At 33.3% G+C, this 23,147-nt stretch overlaps 2 protein-coding genes across 2 annotated transcripts in view; one reads left to right on the forward strand and one right to left on the reverse strand.

The window, feature by feature from the left end:
* The window catches only part of LOC144442180 (membrane-associated guanylate kinase, WW and PDZ domain-containing protein 2-like), a 30,943-nt gene extending 23,985 nt beyond the window's left edge, over positions 1-6,958 (reverse strand). The window contains exon 1 of the mRNA XM_078131454.1: positions 6,301-6,958. Within this exon, the coding sequence (XP_077987580.1) occupies positions 6,301-6,631 (331 nt within the window). The 5' untranslated portion in view covers positions 6,632-6,958. The remainder of the gene's footprint in view (positions 1-6,300) is intronic.
* Positions 6,959-7,207: 249 nt separating this feature from the next.
* Positions 7,208-23,147, forward strand: part of LOC144453992 (WASH complex subunit 4-like) — a 30,092-nt gene continuing 14,152 nt past the window's right edge. The window contains exons 1-24 of the mRNA XM_078145415.1: positions 7,208-7,259; positions 7,545-7,684; positions 8,666-8,719; positions 9,413-9,478; positions 10,121-10,166; positions 10,798-10,865; positions 11,174-11,256; positions 11,560-11,602; positions 12,095-12,198; positions 12,670-12,790; positions 13,046-13,163; positions 13,499-13,626; positions 14,329-14,492; positions 14,998-15,115; positions 15,961-16,086; positions 16,984-17,091; positions 18,172-18,213; positions 18,925-18,973; positions 19,403-19,458; positions 19,981-20,060; positions 20,336-20,441; positions 21,557-21,673; positions 22,106-22,274; positions 22,890-23,044. Coding sequence (XP_078001541.1) covers positions 7,208-7,259; positions 7,545-7,684; positions 8,666-8,719; positions 9,413-9,478; positions 10,121-10,166; positions 10,798-10,865; positions 11,174-11,256; positions 11,560-11,602; positions 12,095-12,198; positions 12,670-12,790; positions 13,046-13,163; positions 13,499-13,626; positions 14,329-14,492; positions 14,998-15,115; positions 15,961-16,086; positions 16,984-17,091; positions 18,172-18,213; positions 18,925-18,973; positions 19,403-19,458; positions 19,981-20,060; positions 20,336-20,441; positions 21,557-21,673; positions 22,106-22,274; positions 22,890-23,044 — 2,313 coding nt within the window. The remainder of the gene's footprint in view (positions 7,260-7,544; positions 7,685-8,665; positions 8,720-9,412; positions 9,479-10,120; positions 10,167-10,797; positions 10,866-11,173; positions 11,257-11,559; positions 11,603-12,094; positions 12,199-12,669; positions 12,791-13,045; positions 13,164-13,498; positions 13,627-14,328; positions 14,493-14,997; positions 15,116-15,960; positions 16,087-16,983; positions 17,092-18,171; positions 18,214-18,924; positions 18,974-19,402; positions 19,459-19,980; positions 20,061-20,335; positions 20,442-21,556; positions 21,674-22,105; positions 22,275-22,889; positions 23,045-23,147) is intronic.

The following is a 23,147-nucleotide window of genomic DNA, read 5'->3' on the forward strand; positions in this document are numbered from 1 at the left end:
CATTCACTATGTACATGTACACATTACAAATGTCAAAAGATGTAAATATACAAATAAGACTGAATTTCACTGTGAAATACATTATATACATGTATTTCCATCAAAAGTTTATAAAGTACTTGCAAATTAATCAATAAAGCATCACTTGAAGAAATATGACAAATTAGTCATGTGAATACATGTGACACACCCATAAAAGTAGTGTGTATCACCACATTACATAATTGGTCCATATTCTACCACTGGGTATTATATGATTAAATTTTTATGTAAACCAATAAAATAGTGTCAAATTAACATCCGGTACTGATGTATAACTGGTATGCTATTATCAATTCCGTCATATTTTATTACTACCAGTAATCCATCACAATTTAATTTGTTTTCTATTGACTACTTCATTGTTAATTTGGATACGCTCTTCCATGTTATGTCCTACCCGTACACTATTTCCAAATGGAAGGCTGAAAGAAACATCATATTACAATATACAATGAGAGACATACATGTATGCAAATATGCCAAACAAGATGCTGCAATTCATTTTAGTACTTCAGCTTAAGAACTCACAAAATGCCATAGGGGTGTACACTGTACACACTCTTATTATGACTGTATAGTGTTGGTTTTTAACACAATACTTTTATCATTGTTAAAACGGGCAATGTATTATTACGCTTGAAAAGCTGTGTCTCATAGATCTATTTACAAACATATCAGTGTCAGAGCCATACAACATTCTTTCACAAGTCAATTTTTTCTGGAGTAGGTTAGGTTTTCCAAAATGTAACTAACATACATGTACCATGAGGAATATTTTTGTGGGCCTAAGGTCATAAAACCATACATATAATGGCATCCTGGGGCAGCACAGTAACACTACCAGTAATAATACGAACGTCACAAATTAACAAGCCTGAGAATTTCATTCATTAATATAGCAATTAGTCATAAAGTTGGCTACACCCAGGCAACAATCATACAAAACTACTATGACAGTATGAGTAATGCAAACATTTCTAAATAATTTGCATATGGTAGAGCTTACTAGATTTATTATTTTACCAAATTATGCTTATTACGATAAATTATTCAGAACTTTAAATATTGTTCCACGATATGATTCATATGTTTATTTAGGAGACAACATTTTAGTCAATCTTGCTACATGTAAATTAAGTTATCCTTGCAGCTGTAATGACAGATCACCCTTGAAATGTGACAGTATCTATTCTTTCTCATTACACACATTTGAATGGGGCAGTAATAATATGCTATAAAAGGTTACAGACAAACCCCATTGGCACAAATTGGTAAGACTTTTTGGAGACAATTAAATTGATGGCCACTGTGAAATAACTGATTTCTAGCATGTACATGCATGTTGTCATCTCTTCAATTTGTCTTTTGTTCTACCAACTCTTTACTTTATTGTTCTGTGCAATTAGGCTTGGTAAAGAGCTTTCAACTACATTACTTAGCTAACAGCTGTTTTGTCAAGACCTGGTAAGTAGGTACAGTAAAATGTACCAGTGTTATGCTGGTATTTAATAGGACTAACCACTGCATGCAAATCATAGACCCTCCACCAAGTGGTGGAGGGTCTATATGCAAATCAAGCACAAAACACTGAATGTCAAGAACTAAGGCCTCCCTGTCAATGACTATTGTCTTCAGGGATACAAAACCCTTGAATAAACACAGACTTGGATTACAGAGTGCCATGTAAAGACTTACCATATGTTTGGTTTTGGTTTTTACTTATCAAATAGACATTCTTCAGGAATAAGTTCATAAGAGAATTTATTTGATTAAAACTTGTCTGTTCAGATGTAAGTATGAAAAAGATACTGTTACATGTATGGATTAACATGTCTGATTTTTTCAATTGAATACTTGTGTATGTTTATCTCTTCAAGAGTCTTGTAACATAAATATTTTCTTGAGTATATACATTCCAACTGACCAGTAGGAAACCCTATTTTTTTGCATTTGACTGTGTAAATTTACTTGTGAACATAAATATTTTTTGGACATGTACATTCAAGCTTTCCAGGTCTACAATCTTATAAACCCATTCAGTTTGTGCTAGGTTTCTTTTGAGTCTTTTTTGGCTACCAACTGACCTCAAATTGTTCATATCATTACCAATGGTAATTACTGTTTATACATGTTGTTGAAATATCAGCTAGTTGATGGACCAGCAACTTTGTACAGGTAGCAGCACTTGTTTGGTTTCTTTTATGGCTGGCTGACTTTTATGTACCTATGTGTAACTTTTACAGTGACCATAAACTCCAAATTTTCTTAGAAAACAGGTACATGCTTGTGGATATTAGAAGACTTGTAACAAGGTACTGGTGGAATTTACTTTTAGTGCTGGTAATATATTGCCTCTAAAATTGTAGATTTATGTCATTAATGAAAGTTTCTACTCAAGGGTCAAAGATATGAGTTGACCTAGGCATTTGACCCTCCGGAAGTGACACTAGAAGGAAATGTATATTTGATTAAACTTTGAATATGACCTGATCACCTTTGGTAATTTATTGTACTGGTACAATGTAGTATTATTTAGCTAGGACAGTCAGAAACAGACTGTTCAGTCTCACCCTGGACAGATGTTGAACAAGTAACACTGGAAGACACAGCCTTACAGTCAGAGTCTTACTCCAGAAAATATGCTGAACAAGTAAAAGCATGACCTCAGTGACCTTGGAGTCTAAACTAAATATTTAGAGATGCCACATGTCAATAAAATTTGTATCTGACACATAAAAATGTACACTTATATCATGAATACTTTCAAAATAAAGTACTCCTGACTAGTGAACTCTATATTTTTTTTTTTTAAAGCAAATTTTTTAAGTGTGTTTCCTTGTGAGTTACCACATACATGTACAAATGTAAATGTAGTAAATTCTGGTGTAGCACAAGAAATTTGTGTCAGTCAGCACACACGTGACACGGTTATTGGCTGTCCCATGATATTACATGTAACTCCGGGTTTGACATGTGTCTGACCTGAATTTGGATTCAATTTCCAATTAATCAAACTGTTTAAGATATTTGTGAGCTAATGTCATTCATGTTATCAACAATTTAATAACAAAACCATAATTGGTTTAATCCTTCCTAGGAATAGTTTGTGCAAACATTTTACTTTAGTTACAACAAGGAACATTACTTCTAAAGATGAATGGTCATTGTATTATACTATAACAGCACTTGAAACTAAGCATTAGCAATAAATTGTAATATCACTGATACATACAATATTGAAATAATGTGATTTGTTCTTTCAAGAATACTATCAAGAAATAGGAATGCAAAGTGGGAATTCATGCATGATATAATAAGTGCTTTGTGATTGCATTTTTCCAATATTACTCAATATGTAATATATAAAGGAGACAGATTTAATTGATGCCACTGTACACTCAGTCTCTAAATCACTATTTCAATTGTCACATTATATTATTATGAATATATTTATCAATAACATTTCATCAAAATCTGGAATAACAGAGAGAAAACAACCTTGACCAGGAAACATGCCTTGAGCTAGTTAGCTGTAATTGGAATGGTACTGGTAAGCCATGCATAAATTTGTAATATGGACGCTTTTCAAAAATCTATTACATTCAGACTGTATGAAGTACATGATTCATCATTTTAGAGATTTTATCTGAAACACTCTGTGAGACAAAGTGTAACTGTAGAAAGATCATTAATCATGTATATTATTAAAATTTATTCAAATGACATGATTTTTATTTCATTGCGTTCACGTACATTTGATTGTTCTTCACTTCATCAGCACTTTAAAAGTCAAAAGAGTATAGCAATTTTGCATCAGTGTAATGTAGACTAGTACTGTGTAATATCTGGGCATTGGGCTGAAGTGTGTTTACACAGTAGTCACAATCTATACATAATATATTGTAATACATTTGTAGTTTCAGTTTTATGCTTGTGATCTCAGATCCAAAAAATTGAAAATGAATTAACTATTTCTAGTTTTCCAGCAATAATTCCACTGTGACATGGCAATGAAAATCTATAAATTATTTACAGGGTGTAAATTTATTTGCATAGCAGCACACATTGGTAACCCTGGACACATAAATGTATACACATACTTTTCTTGGTTGGTTGCCACCTTCACAGTGATTGCAGATGCTCAGTCCAACAGTATGTACATCTGAGTCACTTAGTATGCCAACCATATACCAGCTATTAGATTTACTTTTATTTTAGCTTTGTAACCATCTAGCATAAACTTCACACATGTAGATACTGAGATAAGTTGTGTGGGTTTTTTTTACTTCTGAATATTGGTGTCAACTGTACTATTTTGTGACATTGGGACAGTCACAGGGGATTCAAACTAATGTGTTACTTTGAATGACTATGTCCAGCAAAATTAGTAGGTTAGGTAAAAACTGCTGCTCAGATCCATCCAAACTGTCAACACTGAAATGAACTGCTGAGAGTTACAGATCTTATCCTATAAGTTAACTACATGCATCATTATTGAGTAATAGTTATAGTCACTAGCAACTTACACCTAACTATACTTTCAAGAATGTATTCAAACTTTTCCTGTTTTACCATTCTCTTTCCACAAGTATTCACAGGGTAGTAAGCTCACAATTACTAATATATTACCTCCAAGTCGTTTCAAACAAACATGATGGAGAACAGAATAGAATGGGAGAAACTTGTCTAAAATCCTGGTGCCCATCAACTAGTAGTAGTAGTACATGTAGTAGTAGTAGTAGTAGTAGTAGTAGTAGTAGTAGTAGTAGTAGTAGTAGTAGTAGTAATAGTAGTAGTAGTTGTAGTAGTAGTAGTAGTAGTAGTAGTAGTAGTAGTAGTAGTAGTAGTAGGTCGTTTTAGGATTTTATTTGAAACATCAGTGATCTTTTATCTATAACTTTTGCACTCTCATACATATGGCCATTTATGTGTAGTTGAGATTGCTGTTACTTTTATTTGGCTATGTTAACTTACTAATGTTCTGTTCATATGTTTTTGAAAAGAAATTCATAGACTATGACAAGATATTAAGCCCATGTGAGTGACAAATTTGAATACTAAATTAAGCACATACATCTTCAGATATACAACATAAAAAACAACAGATACGCATGTACATTTACAGTTACATAAAACTCAAACTTGCTGTATTTCACAGATAAAGAGTTTCATTGGCTTACTTTCACTATGATGCAAAATACAAATAGATGCAAACATGTTGGAAGCAAAAAAGTAATAACATAGATTATGTCATAAAAACCTGGTGACCATGCCATAGATTAAATAGAGCAGCATTTATGTTAATTTCACCACTTCAAAGGTGAATCAAAACATGGAGGTGTACATTCATGGTCAAACAGAAACTATGTACAAGAATGCACCAATTTTTCACCTTCTACTAGTGTGTATTGCAAAGTGGAAGAAGGCAAGATACAAAGGACGAAAACATCATCATGCACTATTTACGTTGAATAATTGAAAGTCCTTCAACGCAAGGAAGCCCTGTCACAGAAAGGGAGAGTTATATCATACTAAATGCCTACACAATAATTGCTATGAATCATGTCGTTGTACTGTGACATACATGTACACTGGTCTTTGTAACAGAACACAATGTCATTGAGCACATTGTTTGGGTGCTGTTAAAACCTAATTTGAAATATCTCTAACAATGTTGTAATGTTTGTGAAAGATATTAACATAATTCAAAAGTGTTATAGCACAACAATGATATTATTTTATACTGTTTGTTTTGTTTTCAAATGAGATTTATTGACAAAAGTTCTACATTTGGTAGAATGGTGAGTAATTGAGAGGCTGTATGCCAAAGCATCATGAATGCATGTGTATGTATGTATGCACAGAAAAGTTGATGAATGAATTTCCTGTGGTACAATGGCTCAGTTGTAGGTTGTAAGTTGATCTGTCATTTGAATCTTGATTAATCATCATGTTATCGCAAGTAAAGCAAAACAAATGATGCAAATTTATAATATTAAAATCAACAATGAATGCCAGTATAGACTACATTGTTTACTGTTTGAATACGTTTAGACACAGAAAGTGGAGAATGAGAAGTATTTATGTTATAATTACTTCATAAATCAGAAGGAACTTGATATTTTTTTTCACTTTAGTGTTCCACATACAAGAACACTAACCATGGATTTATTCCTTCTTAATAAAAGTGGAAACACAGACACAAACACAAATGAGTTAGTAAGCAAGCGTTTTACATGTTTATAAACTCAAACTGACCTGGTTTCACAGCTTTCAAGACCAAAGGCTTTTCATCTATGTAGGACACAAGGCCATGGATATCCCACAGAGTGTACCCTGATACGTTGTATCCGTTTATTTCAAGTATCACCTCGTCATTGTAAAGTTTTCCACTTCGAAGTAAAACTCGATCTTGTCTCACATCGGCAATATAGGGGAACTGGCCGTTATCGGCGCCTCCTTTTATGGTGAAATTCAGACTACCGTCGGTTGTGCGTGAAACGACAATCTCATGGACACGTTGCGTCCAGTGCTTAGGAGGCTTCACTTTGGTGTTAGCAGGCATTTTCTTGATGTAGTACGACGACATTGTAATTGTTACATGGTAAAATTCAAAACTGGAACAGAGTTAGATCAGCGCTAAGCATCATATCCTTTACACTCGAGTCCAAACTGAACTCTTCGTGTGTGTAGTAAAACCAACTCAACTGTGAGCGGAACAAGAAAAACAAACGCAACTGTGTCCTCAGTACCTTCAAATTTACGCGTGAAACTAGTAAGTGGGATAGGTTGTGCTCTGCTAATAGCGAAACAGGTTGTCTTGTGCGCCTTTATCACAAATCATTATAAAACTACGGAAAATTTACCGAATTCTGCTACATGTACAGCAACTAGCCAAACTCCTCCCAAGCTTGAATCCTAGCCATATCATAAACTACGCATGCGTAAAAGGAAATCAGGCTTGTTCAAGTTAACTATTTCGGCATAAACTACTTTCATAATTTCAGTAAATTTTGTGACGACTTTTTACACTAAAAATCACTGAAAGACTATATTTATAATTAGATTATAGATAAATATCAAATAATGAATAATTGATTTTCGACAATTTTTTCTTCTAAAATGTTTTGAATACGTGATACATCCGCGCATGACCAGAGCGAAGATGGCGGACGACAAGGGGTGGGAGTTCGACAGCTTCGACGATGGTTCACTGAGTATGTTATTGAGTATTACTGTTGTTTCTATAAAATAATGTGTTCCTAACAAACATGATAGTTCAAGTAAACTGCAGTATTTTTTTCAACTCAGCTGTCAATAGCAAAATATATCCAAACCGTCTTTCATTTTCACAACAAAGTTATTTGTTTATCACTAGAGCCCTTGAGATTTGAGTTGCTCTACAGAAATTTTCATATATATTTCCTTAAAATAGATGAATTGATGAAAATAAATAATTAAAAACATTAGCTTTGAAATATTCTTCCTTTGTTGTCGTTTAGAAATTGTTGGTGAAGTTCAATTGAAGAAGTATGGGAATTTTTTAGAAGATTATGCCACCCAATTAAAGGAAATAGAAGATGCATTAGATGATTCCATTGGTGATGCTTGGGATTTCACTCTGGACCCCATCACACTACAGGTATAGTCTGGTCCAGGAGAAAGTACAAAAAAACCTACCATCTATCAATTATATAGCTGCGATATATTGTACTGCTTAGTATTGTCACAACAATGTAATCTTGGATTTAAATATCATTGTGCCAATAAATAATAATTACATTTTCATTACCTTAATTTGATATTGATATCTTACAATTTTGGAAAGTATGTCACACTACAAGACGAATCTTATATAATAGAGGGGTATTTATTCAGTTTGGATGTTTGCAGCCATTTGCAAACGGTGATTATGTCATTTAACAGACTCAGAAACGTGAGTGTATTATTTACAGGTATGCAGGACAACAGAGAAGTACAGTTACTCAGCCTGTCACATATACAAACATATATTTAATTAAACTACTTAAATTAATTTCATAGTATGATTACAAAATATCAATATCATTATTAGGTGCCATGCTGATATGTGTATATGATATCCATAATACCAACAACTGTGATAACATATAACCTCTGGGCTCTACATACGTTTGATAACCCATCAATCTGTATTGCTTTATCATTCTGATAATATAATAACTGATAAATGTGTATACATGTATGATAATGTTATCATAATGACATACTGATAATGTTTGGTATATACCTCATATTGATAATCTGTTGAATTCTCAAGATCACATTCATCATTTCAGCAGTCGGACAGTGAGTTGAACTAAGAAGGGTGTGGGCCCCTCCTGAATGTAGAACTTTACATACAGGAAGTCAAATTAATCCAAATTGTGTCTGATCATTTGACAGTAAGAAGTGGTGTGAAATGTAATTTTAATTCTTATCAAGAGGGTGCTGTAGAATAACAAGAAGGCTCAGCATTCCTATAACCTTGTTCAGAGAAAATGTTGCCCTTACAGATAGAACAATTGCAGTGTGGTTATTATTTTAATATGTTTGACTATTATTGATATCTTTTGGCCTTTTTTATATTTTTCCCTTTCTATAGTTTCTGCCATATGAACAGACAACATTGTTGGATTTGGTCAAAACAGATAATAAGGTAAATTAATTTAATTCATTTATTAGACAAATTCTATATTCATGAATGTACTGTAACCAATTTAGATTTAAATTAGATAACATGAGTTTCAAATTTGACTCCATGATATAGACTATAAGATCTGTTTTATCGATGACACATCTTTGCTGTCATTTGAATCTTGAGACAATGGCAATGATTCTACCAGCAGTACATCTTACAGCCAATCAATAATATGCTGGAAACAAATACTAACTAACACTCTCTGATAATGATATCTTGTATGTCACCAATGCTTGGCATGATTATATACTGTGTCAAACAAGAACAGTTATATCTCACATACCCAAATATTGTGAATTGTGGGTTTTCTTTTCTTTTCTTTTCTTTTTTTTTTTTTTTTTTTTAAATCATAAGATTATGAAATATTTCCGTTATGTTATAATGGTATAAAACTCATAATGATAATCAACAATGTATTTCATTTTAGCCTTGTCAATTGACATATTCCAAAGGAAGAGATCAATTAAAATTGATGGCTAAAAAACCAAAATATTTGAAAAAGTAAGCAAAACACAGTAAAACACCACATTGGAAACCCTGATGAGTATGTAAAAGTTATTGAAAATACAGTCCCTTAGGTTTCTTAAAACATCCAAAAATAGTCACATGGCTATAATCATTCATACACCATTATTGTTGTTGCTTTGTTAGGTTTTTAACAAAGTTATAACTGTGTTAGCATCTTTATGCTGTGAAGCAAATCATCTGAAATATGAGGTAAGTCTGCTGTATATTGCAAAGATTACTCTATCTAGACTAAAGTCATGAAGTCATTGCTTCTAATATCAAGTATCTCATCCAGTGTGAACTCTAATGATAGCCAAATTTTGTTGTTGTGAGTCAAAATGAGAAAAAACTGGGATTTTTTGTGAGTCATTACATAGTAAGAGATAGGGGAACACCAAATTTTGGTGTGTCAATAGAAATTGTGTGCGTCAGTAGCATGTCAAATTGACTTAGAGGGCACACTGATCTCATCTTCGCATTGAAAATGACACTCCAATTTGTTACTCCTTTTTAGAAATGAAAATGATCATCTATGCAGCATGCTTTAATTGAAGCAGTAATGTTTTTTGATTGTTCCTTCAAATCATAAAAAACAAAATTTGAGAACTGATTGAGGATCATTTGTATGTGTGTCAACTCCAAGGAAAACTTATAAAGAACGAGGCAATGTCCTCTATCAAATCATAAGTCTTCAGAGGCTGAGCTCTACTGAGTAAAATTTGATATAAAACTTGAGAACCAAACCAGAAGTAGAAGTCCAGTATGTCTCACCACAGCTTGGTGTTTGTCAGCCTGTCAATAAAATATTGTGGAAATGACTACATGACCTCTCTTCTTCATTCTTTATTTCAGGCTGAGAACAAATTTTATCATGCTCTTATGTTGTATGGAGAAGGAGGTATGTCAAATTTAAACATAAAGCATCTATAAGGAAGTTCACTGTGCTTGTAAATAGTTGTATGCTTGTAAAGTGCCTATCAGAATTATTCTTGAATGTCTTTTCAACAAAAATTATTAGTAATTATGTTCCTAATGTATAATGGAATTTCATCTTTACATGTAACATAAGAGATTGACTTTGTCATGGAAGATGATGTGCAGATAACATTTCTTGTCAAGAATGAGAAATCTAAACTTAAAACTCTGCTGGTGAACTTGCCATGTTGATTGCAGCGTGTGTTTGTGTGCATATGTGTGTAGTTTGCACAACTTTATGCCATACATGTATCAAATCTCATAAGATATATCTGTCAATGAACATATACATTTGTCTGAACTTAACAGCAGTCTAATAGATTAACATATGATCAGTACACTTAGTAGAACTTGTTTCTATGCAGTTATCGACATGAAAATATCTTGTACCAGAATTCATTAATCTGTTAGACACCATTCTAGAATATCAAAATGAAAGAGATTCCATGATCGCCATGTGGACTGTACCAGAATTGCTTTGATCAATTCTATGTACAGTTGTCAATACTGATTATACACTTGTTGACCATGGAATTGTTTTGTGTTGATGTCAGGATCTGCTGATGCCCAGGAAGAAGGAGAAGCCCAGATACAAATGGGTAGAATGTTACCATTATTACAGGTAGGTTTTATACTCTAGATATAACAGCATTGTTTTCAGTCATGTACAAGTAGGTCATGCTACCATTATTGCACCAGTAAACATCCAAATCAAGTCACTTCTTGCACATTAGGAGCACTGTGCAACATAGTATTGTCATCTGGGTAAACACTAACTTTACCCACTCCCACATCCCTCATATAATATGTATCTTCAGTAAAAACTTATAGTTCATCCCTATTCCTTCCATGATATCCTAGCCAGGAAAGATTGGAGTTGTTAAACATGCTGTTCCTTGACTAAATTCTATTTTTTGTTTAAATTTTCAGGAGTTGTCATCGTTTGTCACTCGTTGTTATGAAGTTGTCAAACATGTTATACACCAGTTGGCATCACTCTATAAAAACCCAAGGTTTGTTTAAAATCATAATTGTATGTAATTTTAGTATGTCTGCTTTCCAAAATTATTATAGAAATATTTTGATAATTTGAAGACTGTTTTGGCTTAGACTATTCTCACACTCAAGTATGATGAAAAGGTCACTTCAAACAATGCTTTTTATCTTAGTTTTCAATAGCAGTAAGTTTTGTGTGTAAACTGCATAACGTTAGTCATGCTATGTTAAGCTTTTATGACCAACACATGTGATGTAATATCTGAACCTTGGTATCATAATTTGATATGAAATCTTTCATTTGTCTTTGTTGTACACAGAGATGGTACACCAATCATTGATGCTTCTCAAGTTCATTTCCAGGTAGGTCATCCCTACTACATAAAGTGATGAAATGATACTGTAGGCAAGCTAAGCTTCCAAGTGAAAGGATTGATGTTCTATCCTGAGTGTTTTGTGAACAATTCCTCCTTTTTTTAGTCCTGTAATGTGAAATTATTTACAAATATTTCAGTAGCAGTTTCTGTAATAATTTAGTAAACTTAACCAGAACAAGGTATCACCATATTTGTGCCTGATATTTTTCTGGGAAATACTTTTGAATTGAGGGTCTGACTTACATTAACAGTGCCTTTATGTAGTATTTTAAAATGATGCCTGAAGCAAATTCATTATAAAGTGAACAGTACAGCGGACTGACTTCAGCTGTAGTGATTATCAACTATAGTTGTTCATAGACCTAAGAGCTACATTGACATGCTAAATTATATCAATATCTGTTACTCATAGTGAGTGTAGAAAGTCAGAAGTCATGGTTGTCTAAGGTTAATAATACGGTACTGTCTTTCTTTGCAGACTGTTTTTGAACACCTTGCTGAATTGTTGACTGTGCTAATAACATTAGATGAAATTATCAACAACCATGGAACATTAAAAGATCATTGGACCTTGTATAAAAGGTAAACCATTGCCTCTCTTCAATTTTGCTTGCAGCCACTTTTGGATATACGATGAACACGGCACAATTTATGAGTGGTAAAATCAAGTACATACATCATGTGACATACACACCAATGTGCATGGTGTGCTTAAACAATATGTGAATACTGTATTTGATGAATGTAGGGGAGAAAATATAGATCATTCTTGACTGACAGCTGTCAAAAACTCTCAAAAAACTATTATTTCTGTAATATTTCAAAATGTATGACCTTGATAAAATAACATTTTGACCACATTTCAAATCTTCAGTCTAGAAACTCTTTCAAGTCATACCAGTAGCATTTATCAATTTTGTTCATAGACTTCACACGAGATTAAAACATTTTACAGTAAGGGTAAAGTTTTGTATCATTTTGTCTTGTGATGTCTTTTGGAATTATTTCCTCCTGGTATAGACAGAGGATTGTTACATTGTTTCTCTCTTACAGAATGTTGAAATCAGTTCGTCATAATGCCCAGAGATTTGGTATAGAGGATGATAAGTTAAGACCATTTGAGAAATTATTGATGAGACTTGAAGGTCAGCTGTTTGATGGTATGATATTACAGGTAGGTTAACATATGTATAACATTGCTTTGTGTGTGGGCATATACAAGCATGGCATATAGTTGTGTGTACACATGTGCATTAGTGGTGTTGTGTCTAAATTTGTCAGTGTGTGTACAGTGTGATACAGGCATATACCATGTACATGTATGTGTAAATGTTGTATAAATGTACATATGTACAGTATGTATTGTAGAACTAGAAGTATTCTTTGATATTTTAACATTCACTCAGTTTGATTATTTTTACTTTTACAGAATTGTATTGAACAAAACTTTGATGACAGCACACTGTTTGTATCAAAGAACACAGCATTTGCTGAAGAATTTGCCTTCAACATTCGCAGCATTTTTACTCATATAGAGCCTCGGTTAGGTAAGTGAAAATATGTTAAAGTTTGAAGTACTAGTATCACTTCATGTGTACTTTTCAACAACAAAATTTTTTGTCAAATTTCAATGAATTTAGTGTAATTTATTGTAAATACAGTATGTATGAAATGGCAAGTACAAAATATCAGAAGTAACAGAAAAATTAGAAGATTGAAAGGGATTGAAATCTTCTTTTAGTCACAAGGTATCCTGAAATCAGTGAGAAATATATATTTTGCAACCAAAGTTTTACTGCTCAGATGTATTTCATTTCCTTTGTCTTTGATGTCTCTTCAAGTAAAGCATTTGACAAAAAATGTGTACTTTATTTTCTAACAGGAGAAAGCAATGAAGCAGACCAGCGTATAGTATATGTTGGTGTTTGTGCTTTGTATGTCCTACAGTTCCAAATATTCCGAGTGATTGACAAGAAACTCTTCAAGATGTTATGGGATGTCTACAAAAAGGTAAGATAAAAGCTGTAAAGGGATGCAGTAGATAACTACATAGGTTTTGAAGGTGACTTTTATTTCAAATTACACTATTCTTATGTACAATGGCAATGATAATGAATCATGTTCAGCCATTGATAGAGTTGTCACTAGGAAGTTGTATATCATATAAAAATCACCTCATGGTGTAATTCGCTGGTTACCAATAAACTAAAAATTATCTCAGTTACAGTTACCCAGCCTTTTTGCACATACTAACCACCCTTCTCACTTCTCAATAAGTGTTTAAAGTATATATTATGTATTTGTATTTTGTCCACTGACTTTATGGCCAAAAACAAAGTCACATTTACAGACTGTACCATTTTGATATTCAACTTCATTCATCTGCCAGAGGGCTTATTGTATTGGTAATAATAACAGATACAAGTTGGATCTGTTAATTAGATATTAACTTTGTGATCACATTATCAACCTAGGTATATACTACTGTCTACAGATATAATGGATGCCATGTATAAAGTCAGCAGAAATAGTACTCATATTTGTCACTATGTCATTCTTATGTTTCTCTTCTCATTATCAATTTGTTTATTCCAAATTCAATATAATTGAGTATTTGAGAATGTAATCAAGTTTACAGTACAAGACTTGAAGTCGTACCATGCTGTTATTTCTTACTAATCTTACATATCTCTATACCTCTGTTACTGTCAGATTCCTGCCATAAGTCTAATTGGTAACATCATGTGGTTTGCTGATGATTTCCTGATGGTTCGTCTATCACCTCACATAAGTAAGATCCTGGACAAGAAATCTCAGCAGGCAGTCCAACAACAAAGATATGCTTATATCCAACAAAAGGGTCAGTCACTTGTCAGGTGAGTTTTATGTACACTCATTTGTAAGAGCTAGCAACTTGAAGTGGAGTCACTTAAAAAAAAGCCAATACTGGGAAATGTTAACCCTGAACCGATAGATAACTTAACTGTGCATATTGACATTTACATAATGCAAGTTGTATGTACGTCGTGTAAATAAAACACATGATAATTTTCTTTTTCTCGAAGTGCCAAATATAATTGAAAAGCATACCTGATATTGTGACCATTGTCTGTACAAAAATAAGAAATTCCAGTCATTCCATTTCCTGTAAAAACGTGATAAAAAAAAGAATGTCCATAGTCCAAAGAAGGAAGGTTTAAAAGTTGTCATGTCAGGATTAATCCCTCTGTCAGAGCTGAAGTCCTCACACTTTTCAAATCAGAATGGGAAAGTTTTCAATTTCCAGTTTCCATTGCTAACAGTTCGACCATATTAATGCCGTATTTGATTTATAGAGAGCGAAAATTTACACTGTTATCTGTTTGTCACTTTTTTAAACAGAGATGTACAGCAGCTGAACATGCTAGTGGCTTCTTGGATGGTGAAGATAGAATCTAATTTGAGTAAAGGCAAGACTTTGGTACAAGAACTCAACAACAGGTGTACATTATTTATTCAGGTATGTACATTCTGTCTTATTAAAAATTAATTCAGTCACAGTTCCGGGTGATAAGTGTTTATCGTGATATGTCAAAGATAAAAAGGCCTAAAGGAAGACAAGCAATGCTCATTCATTATTTATACAAAGTATCTGCAGTATTATTTTCAAACTGCATATTTTAACACCTTTGAGAATATGTATGATATCAAACCAAGTTAACAATAGTGTTGTTGTATATTGATCGTGAACAGTTCTACATCCTTCCTTCTTGAACACAATTTCCAAAATGCTGAATGTAGGAGAGTATCACTTTGTGTTCATTTTATATTACACGTTACATACAATGTGTGTGTATTTGTAATTATAGAAAGGAAGATGGAAAGTGTATATTTAGATGGTATTCCCCAATATTTGTCTTCTTTCAGTCAAGAGAAATATGAGTGACTTAAGGGGCCTTTGTCACTATGAGTAGGTAGATGATTAGTGACAACCCTTAGGTTATGAGTACTAGTATTTTCCAGCTGACTGGAGAAAAAATGTTGGACAATAATTATACCAGTGCCAGTAATATTAAAGAAAAATCAGGGAAAGTAATGGCAATTTTGAATGTTTTGACTCATATTTCACTACAAATTGCGTTATTATTATATTTCAAACACAGCAGAACCAGTGACATAGACAAGCGTTGTCGTGACAAAGCACGTACACTGTCGTGATGTAAAATGACCGGAGTATATCTTCCATATTTTTTGTTCAACTTGGCTCATGCATAGTATATCATGTATCAAAGATAAGACACTATCTGAAAGCTATGTATTTGTATTTGATTCTATTGACATGTTTTATCATTTGTGTTGATGCAGGGGTTAATGTACGCCTACAGTATAAATCATTTGATTCGTACGTTTATGAACCTACATGTGACTCTGAATAAACCAATGACTCGTACAGCAGTACTCTCCCTATGCAGACTTATTGAAATGCTGAAGGTAGGTCTTCTATGGTGTACAGGATTCTACAGGAAACATGCTTTTATGATGAGTTTGCACAAAAATGCACATACTGCATTATTGTTAGTGATGTGTAATAGTGAAAGTTTATGGTTTGCATGTATTGTATGCAAGTCAGTTGTCTTAGATTAACCAAAAAGTACACCAACAAAATCAAATGCAAAGTATACATTTAGGAATTGCTAAACAGTTTTAAGATATTGGACAGTTTAACAAGCCCTGTCATTGTGAACAGGCAAAATGTTACCTGTAAGTAATTAGAACGCTTGGTCATGGTACAATAACTAATTATTGCTGAGACAGTCAATATTTTGATACTGATATTTTCTGTATGCAAATACAGTATAGTGATCAAGATGGTCAAAACGAGTTAAAAACTGTATTTTTTGTGTCAGCACATAGTAAGGGATAGGGGAACACCAAATTTTAGTGCATTGCAAGACAATGCTGTGCGTGAGTGATATGTCAAATTGGCTTAGAGGGCTCATTGATAGTGATACATGTGTATGCTGTAGTCTATCATTTACACTTTGTACAAACAAGTAGATTTCTGATTTCAAATCAGCAGACAAAAATCTAAGCTATGTGTGGTATACCCAGAGTTTTTCTGATAGTAGCAATGATGCACTTCTGTACTTGTTACAAGACAGAAATGTTGAATTGTGTATAAAATAAGATACAATGTGTCAAATGGCTTGTTTATTTATGGTACAATGTCTACAACTAGTTCATACAAGTAATCACAGTAGATGTTATGGACGGCATTAGGTATGTGCCATATAGTAGTTCTTGAACTTGAAACTGAAAAATACATTGTATGTTGATTGATTTCTACAAACAAGGCAAATTGATTGTAATCTATCTCATTGATTGCAGTCCATCCAGTATACATTTCACCATCGTACAATGCTGGTTGCTGATACCATTAATCACATAGTACAACACCTACAATTCATGGCACTGGCCTCTATAAGTACAGCAAAGGTAAGTGTCTAAAGATTTTATCTGGTAACATTGTGATGTTAGCTATGCGTTATGTGATGTCTGTAATTGTAATGGCTTATGTAATGTCTACTACATCAAATGTAAAGTATGCTCTGCCTAATGTGATGTCTGTAATGGCTTATTTAATGTCTACTACATCAAATGTAATGTTAGCTATGCCTAATGTGATGTCTGTAATGGCTTATGTAATGTCTACTACATCAAATGTAAAGTATGCTCTGCCTAATGTGATGTCTGTAATGGCTTATGTAATGTCTACTACATCAAATGTAATGTATGCTATGCCTAATTTGATGTCTGTAATGGCTTATGTAATGTCTACTACATCAAATGTAAAGTATGCTATGCCTAATTTGATGTCTGTAATGGCTTATGTAATGTCTACTACATCAAATGTAAAGTATGCTATGCCTAATTTGATGTCTGTAATGGCTTATGTAATGTCTACTACATCAAATGTAATGTATGCTATGCCTAATGTGATGTCTACTCCTGCATATATCTAATGTGATGCTAGCCATGCATAATGTGATGTGTGCTTGTGATGAATTGGCATCCAAAAAAAATTTGAAGCACCACCTTACCAATCAATGAAGATCCAATAACTTGGAAAATTACAAACTTGCTGTTCCAAAGTGACTGTAAATTTTGTATAATTGTGCAACTTGTATTTTCACCCCACTGCAAGTATAAATACTGTATTTACACAATGAAAAACATGCCATGTCAATTGCCCCACCAACTTGAAAGTATTTTGAGAAATAGATATGTCACATCTCTGTTGACACACATTGTTTACAACTGTAGTATTATATATTATTTTCAAAATACCGTTATGTTATAAAGTTAAACAGTGTCATAGAAATATGTTCATAGCTAGGTAGTTCATTCGTTTCACATGTATTGAGCATTTGGTTTCACAATAGAAGCACATTGTTAGTAATACCAGCTGATTATTCATATCATATAGCTATTCGATATCCCAGCAGAAGCACACAGTTTCTAAGACTAGATGATGATTCATCAATTTCTATGTTTCTGTATTGACTTTCTCCTCAGAAACGCATCATTTCTGACAAGAAATACAGTGAAAAGAGACTGGTGAGTATTCTAGCCCTCATCTAAATTAATTTGATTGTGTTTAAAAGACTTTCGTTTTCCTCTTTCTTTCTTCAAATACTTCTGTAGTATCAACTAATCATTCTTTACATATAACAAAAAGGCGTACTGATCATTCATTTAGTAATAATACCAATGTAAAACACTGTCCTCTGTGATTACATTTGTAATATTTTGGTGTGGGTTTACCAGTATACAGTACAATAATTGCCAACTTATTTGATTGACAATATAATTTTTCAAGACTTAAAAGAACACTGTCAATATGATGTTAAATCTATATAATATATCAATGTTACTTAAAGAAGAACAAAAGTGAGGCTTACTTTATCCTAGTTGCATTTCTTATACATGGAAGACCGCAAAAACACATTTTCACTGACTCTGTTACATGGAATATTTCTTTGAAATATAGCCATAAAATTGTTAAATCTTGCTGACAATGTTGAGGCCAACTAGTGAGCTCCTGTCAATGTTTACTTACCCAGGATGCTTTGCTGGTCCAAATTCTACAGCAGGTATTTTCTATGGCAGATTTCCTATTTTTGTAGCTGTATTTCAAAGAGACCATGTGCTGCAGGGTTGGTGAAAATATAGTTTTCTTAGCTTTGTAAGCGTGAGAAATTGGGCAAAACCAGCCTCACTGTTATTCCCTTTTTAAAAGAAATGAAAATTTGTTCTCTATTTTGACAGGATGTTTTGTCTGCCTTGTTTCTTGTGGAAAATGCCCTGAATGGTCCAGGTAAGAGATTATGTGTGTCAAATTAGTATTAATGTGACACTTCAAATGACAGCTATACCTGTAAATATTCATAATTATGTATATCAGTATGTTTAATAATTAAGACATCATATAGTTCATCTTTTAATTCTTGACTAAGAAAATGGAAGTCATTGTCTACTCAGAAGACGGGCACCATTCAAAGACAATTTTAAAGGATTTATCACACCTTCCAATGAAGTTAGCAGTCTAATATATTGATAGAACAGCTAATGTAATAAGACACCAAGTCAGTCAACTTTTCACTCAGATCCCAGCATGTTGAGCACTTGCAGTCACTATCCAGCATATGACCTTTGACCCAAGTGAACACAACATCGCCACCCTGCTGAAAGGTACACAACACATGTAATTGCATTTTAGTAAACTAGTTTTCTTTTATTGAATTAGGTACTAAGGAAAGAAGGCTTGTTGTTAGACTTGCAATGTCAATAGCAACCCAGATGGTAAGTAAATACAAGTAGCTATAAATAAAGGAAATATGAGAAAAGCCAATATAATAACAAAATATGTATTTCTGAATCAAATAACACATCATTTACATGTACTCATTTAAGTAATACAAGCTACTGTGGATATAAATGATGATAAAATTCATTAATATGTACTCTACATAGTGAAATGAATTAGTGATTGTACAAATACGAATTAGATGAATGAGTAAAAATGACATGGAAAGAAAAAAGTGTACTACAAGAAAATAGTAATTTGCTTGTATAGTAGACTTCAGTATGTGTTGTATGTATGTGCTGGGATTCCATAGAGGTCAGAGGTCAAGTGAGACGTTCTTAGAGGTCAGAGGTCAAGTGAGATTTCCATAGGGGTCAGAGGTCACTTTATCAGCTGTCAATGTCACTAACATAAAATGAAGATATCTGATGAACCAAACAGACAAATGTCACATAAAAAATGACATTGGAATGGTTGATTGTCATTAAATTGTGACATTTTGTTGATCACTTTTACAGAAAGCCTTCAGAGACGATGAACTCAATAGTTTCTATTCCATTCTGAAGCAGATTGACTCTATCTGTGATTTAAGAGAAAAGTAAGTTTGTTATTTTCAATACTTTTCCCTGTTTTTGTTGTCTATGACTGCTGTAGTGATGATGAATAAGATTCCATGTATGTAAAACTGTGTTATAGATGCAGTCATTTATTTATAGAGTTTATCGTTTTCTCGTCTATAGATGCACCTGTCCCTTTATGATCACATGGCATGCATTAGATGAGGTCAAAGGTTACATTGAGAATGTCCATACAGACATGTACTATTTTAGACTATAATTTGTTGTATTTTTTGTTTCTTTGTTTTCTTCTCAGGTTACACAGTGCATGCCAGTGTGGTTTCCTGTACTGGCACCGGGTGATATTTCCTCTATACTTGGCTGATAGATATGACAATGCTACAGACTCCTATAGAATTCATGTGAGTAAAAATTGGTTGACATGCAACCAAACACCCCCATGATGACTCCCAGACACTTTTGATGTCAAAGATAAACAGCCACAAATGTGGGACTATGCACTACTATCAAAATAGCAATATCAGAAATGATTAACAAATGGTTGTGACAATTTATCTAAGGATGCGTACATGTGCTGAGAAAAAGTATGGCAGTAGACAGAGACATTGAAATTTAACTAAACCATACTCAGTTTTTGTAGAACTGTCCCAGGTTAACACTAGAGTTTGATCAAACAATCAGCTTTCTTGTCTCAAAGAGGCATATCGGTAGCTATATAAATAGTTTAGTTTAACAAAACAAACAAGAGTCTGGTCTCAAAGAGATCATGGCTCATCTGATATGACAAACCACCCTTTTATAATAGGTAAAGAGGTATTATACCTTATACATGTATTTAGTTTATGTCCCCCAAGAAACCCAGTAATTGGTTTATAGTATGGTACTATGTATAACATTTGGTAAAATAGTCATGTCTCTGGTTTCAAAGAGATGATGGCCTATATCCTTTGTAAGAGATATATGCTGCTGTATATAGAGAGCTTGATAAAATGAACATGTCTTTAGTCCCAAAGAGGGGTTATTGGTATGATGGTATGTATGAAATTTGGTAAAATAGTCATGCCTCTGGTCTCAAAGAGACTTAGTAATATTTTAATGGGGATGAAAATATGTATACCCTGGTATAGTGCATCCCACTGAAAGTAGTAGAATGGAAATCTTTATGATTTTAGGATATGATACTGAGTTTTTATGCATTCTGTAGCACAAGTATATACAGTTTCTTCTAGTTCATAGTTATGAAACATTATGTCTACGGCGGTAATTCAATGTGTTGTACAAAGATGGTGGTCCTAATTTGATTACACAATCCTTTGTACATGTATAGAATTATGAATGAATGAAGTATTTTCTGTCTGTCTGCAGTGTAGTGTCATAATGTCTGTGTAATCATAGACCCTATATGAAGTGTAGAGTCTATGGTGTAATACAATTGCATTTAATAGTTACTGTATTTCACTGTAATCAGTTATCTGTCATCTTAAAATATTGTCTTCTTTATTATCTTACATTACAGTATATGTTTGGAGCTTTGGCTGACTGTGTACCAGCAATGACCCAAGTTAAACATTTACCATCACCAGATGTACTAATGCAAGCCTATAATAAGGAAATCTGGTCTACTCTCAAAGACGTAAGAACATCAATCAGCTGTCGACTTCACATTCCATGCATACAGTCCACTTACAAAGCACTGAAAATATTGAAGTAACGTTTGTATCGTTGTAAGCTAGTCAATATAAGTATATCCTTCCCTCCACGGTGAAAATCAGGTCAGGTCATGTTTACCTAAGCAGGTCAGGTCATATTTGACTCAATCAAGTAAGGTCATGTTTGACTCAATCAAATCAGGTCAAAAGGGGTTTGACCCGGTCAGGTCAAGTCAGGTCAGGTCAGGTCAGGAAAAGTATGGGGTATAAAGAGACATTGGAATATTCTGAAGAATGGATGGATATCTGAAATTTTGCAGACATAAAAAGAACTTTAAAGTTATTACTTGGACATATTTATGATTTAGTATGTTTCTGTATTTCTAATGACAATGTATGTGTTTTGATTGTTTCAGCATTTACTAGACCCACTATGTCGGGATGTGGAGACTGATCTCAGATTGTCTATCCATACACATCTACAGCTAGATGATCGTAATCCATTTAAAGTTGGAATGAAAGATTTATGTCAGTTTATACAACTCAAACCAATTCGTTTCTTTGACAAGGTTATAGACCTTAAAGGTTTGTATATTACCAGTTTAGTACATTCTAATTGTCTGCAATCCATGCCTCATTTCCTATTGTCATTTGATCGGTCCATACAGCTATGGTTTACATTGCACACGTATCAACACTTCAATTTACAACACATGTCCTCTTCTACTAATTTATTGTGATAGTTTTTGTCATGTAAACCTACATTGTATATTGTTCCACACACAAGCCCAGTTGAATGTGTTCAAACAAAAAATGAGGGATGTATACCCTGGTCGTTCTATGTCACAACAGCTCACATCTACGTCATTGCTTCTACGAAGCTTGAAATATGTATCAAAACATTCTAAATCGCCATTATTTATTCCCAGTTTTTCATAAATTATACTTGAGGAGGTATAATTATATTCCCCAGGAAAAACTCTCAACCAAAAAGTTTATTTGTCACTACTAGTATATCAACTGTAGTGATAAAGCTCTTTAGATCACTCATATATCCCTTGGCTAAATGAAGAAAACTAATGGAGAATGATATTTTAAAGTACAAATTTCAATATCTGTTTGGTATAGTATAGTAAAAAGATGGTTACAGTGATACCAATGTCAACACATCTAACAAAGAGTGTCTATCGTCTATTGCAGCGTATGTGACTCATTACTTAGACAAGACATTTTACAATCTGACCACTGTTGCTCTCCATGATTGGAGAACATATGCCGAGATGAGAAATCTAGCCTCAGAGAAATACAATCTTACAATGACTGAGTCTCATTTACCTAGCCAGACACTAGAACAGGTGAGCTCCTTCTTTGTCCAAGGTAAAAATTTGCACAGAAGAGAATATAATTTGATTATTTGTGACATGAAAGTTTCCATTAAGTGTTTTTGTTTATTTTTTG

This window comes from Glandiceps talaboti, chromosome 1, assembly GCF_964340395.1.
Source record: "Glandiceps talaboti chromosome 1, keGlaTala1.1, whole genome shotgun sequence".
Taxonomy (NCBI): Eukaryota; Metazoa; Hemichordata; class Enteropneusta; family Spengelidae; genus Glandiceps; species Glandiceps talaboti.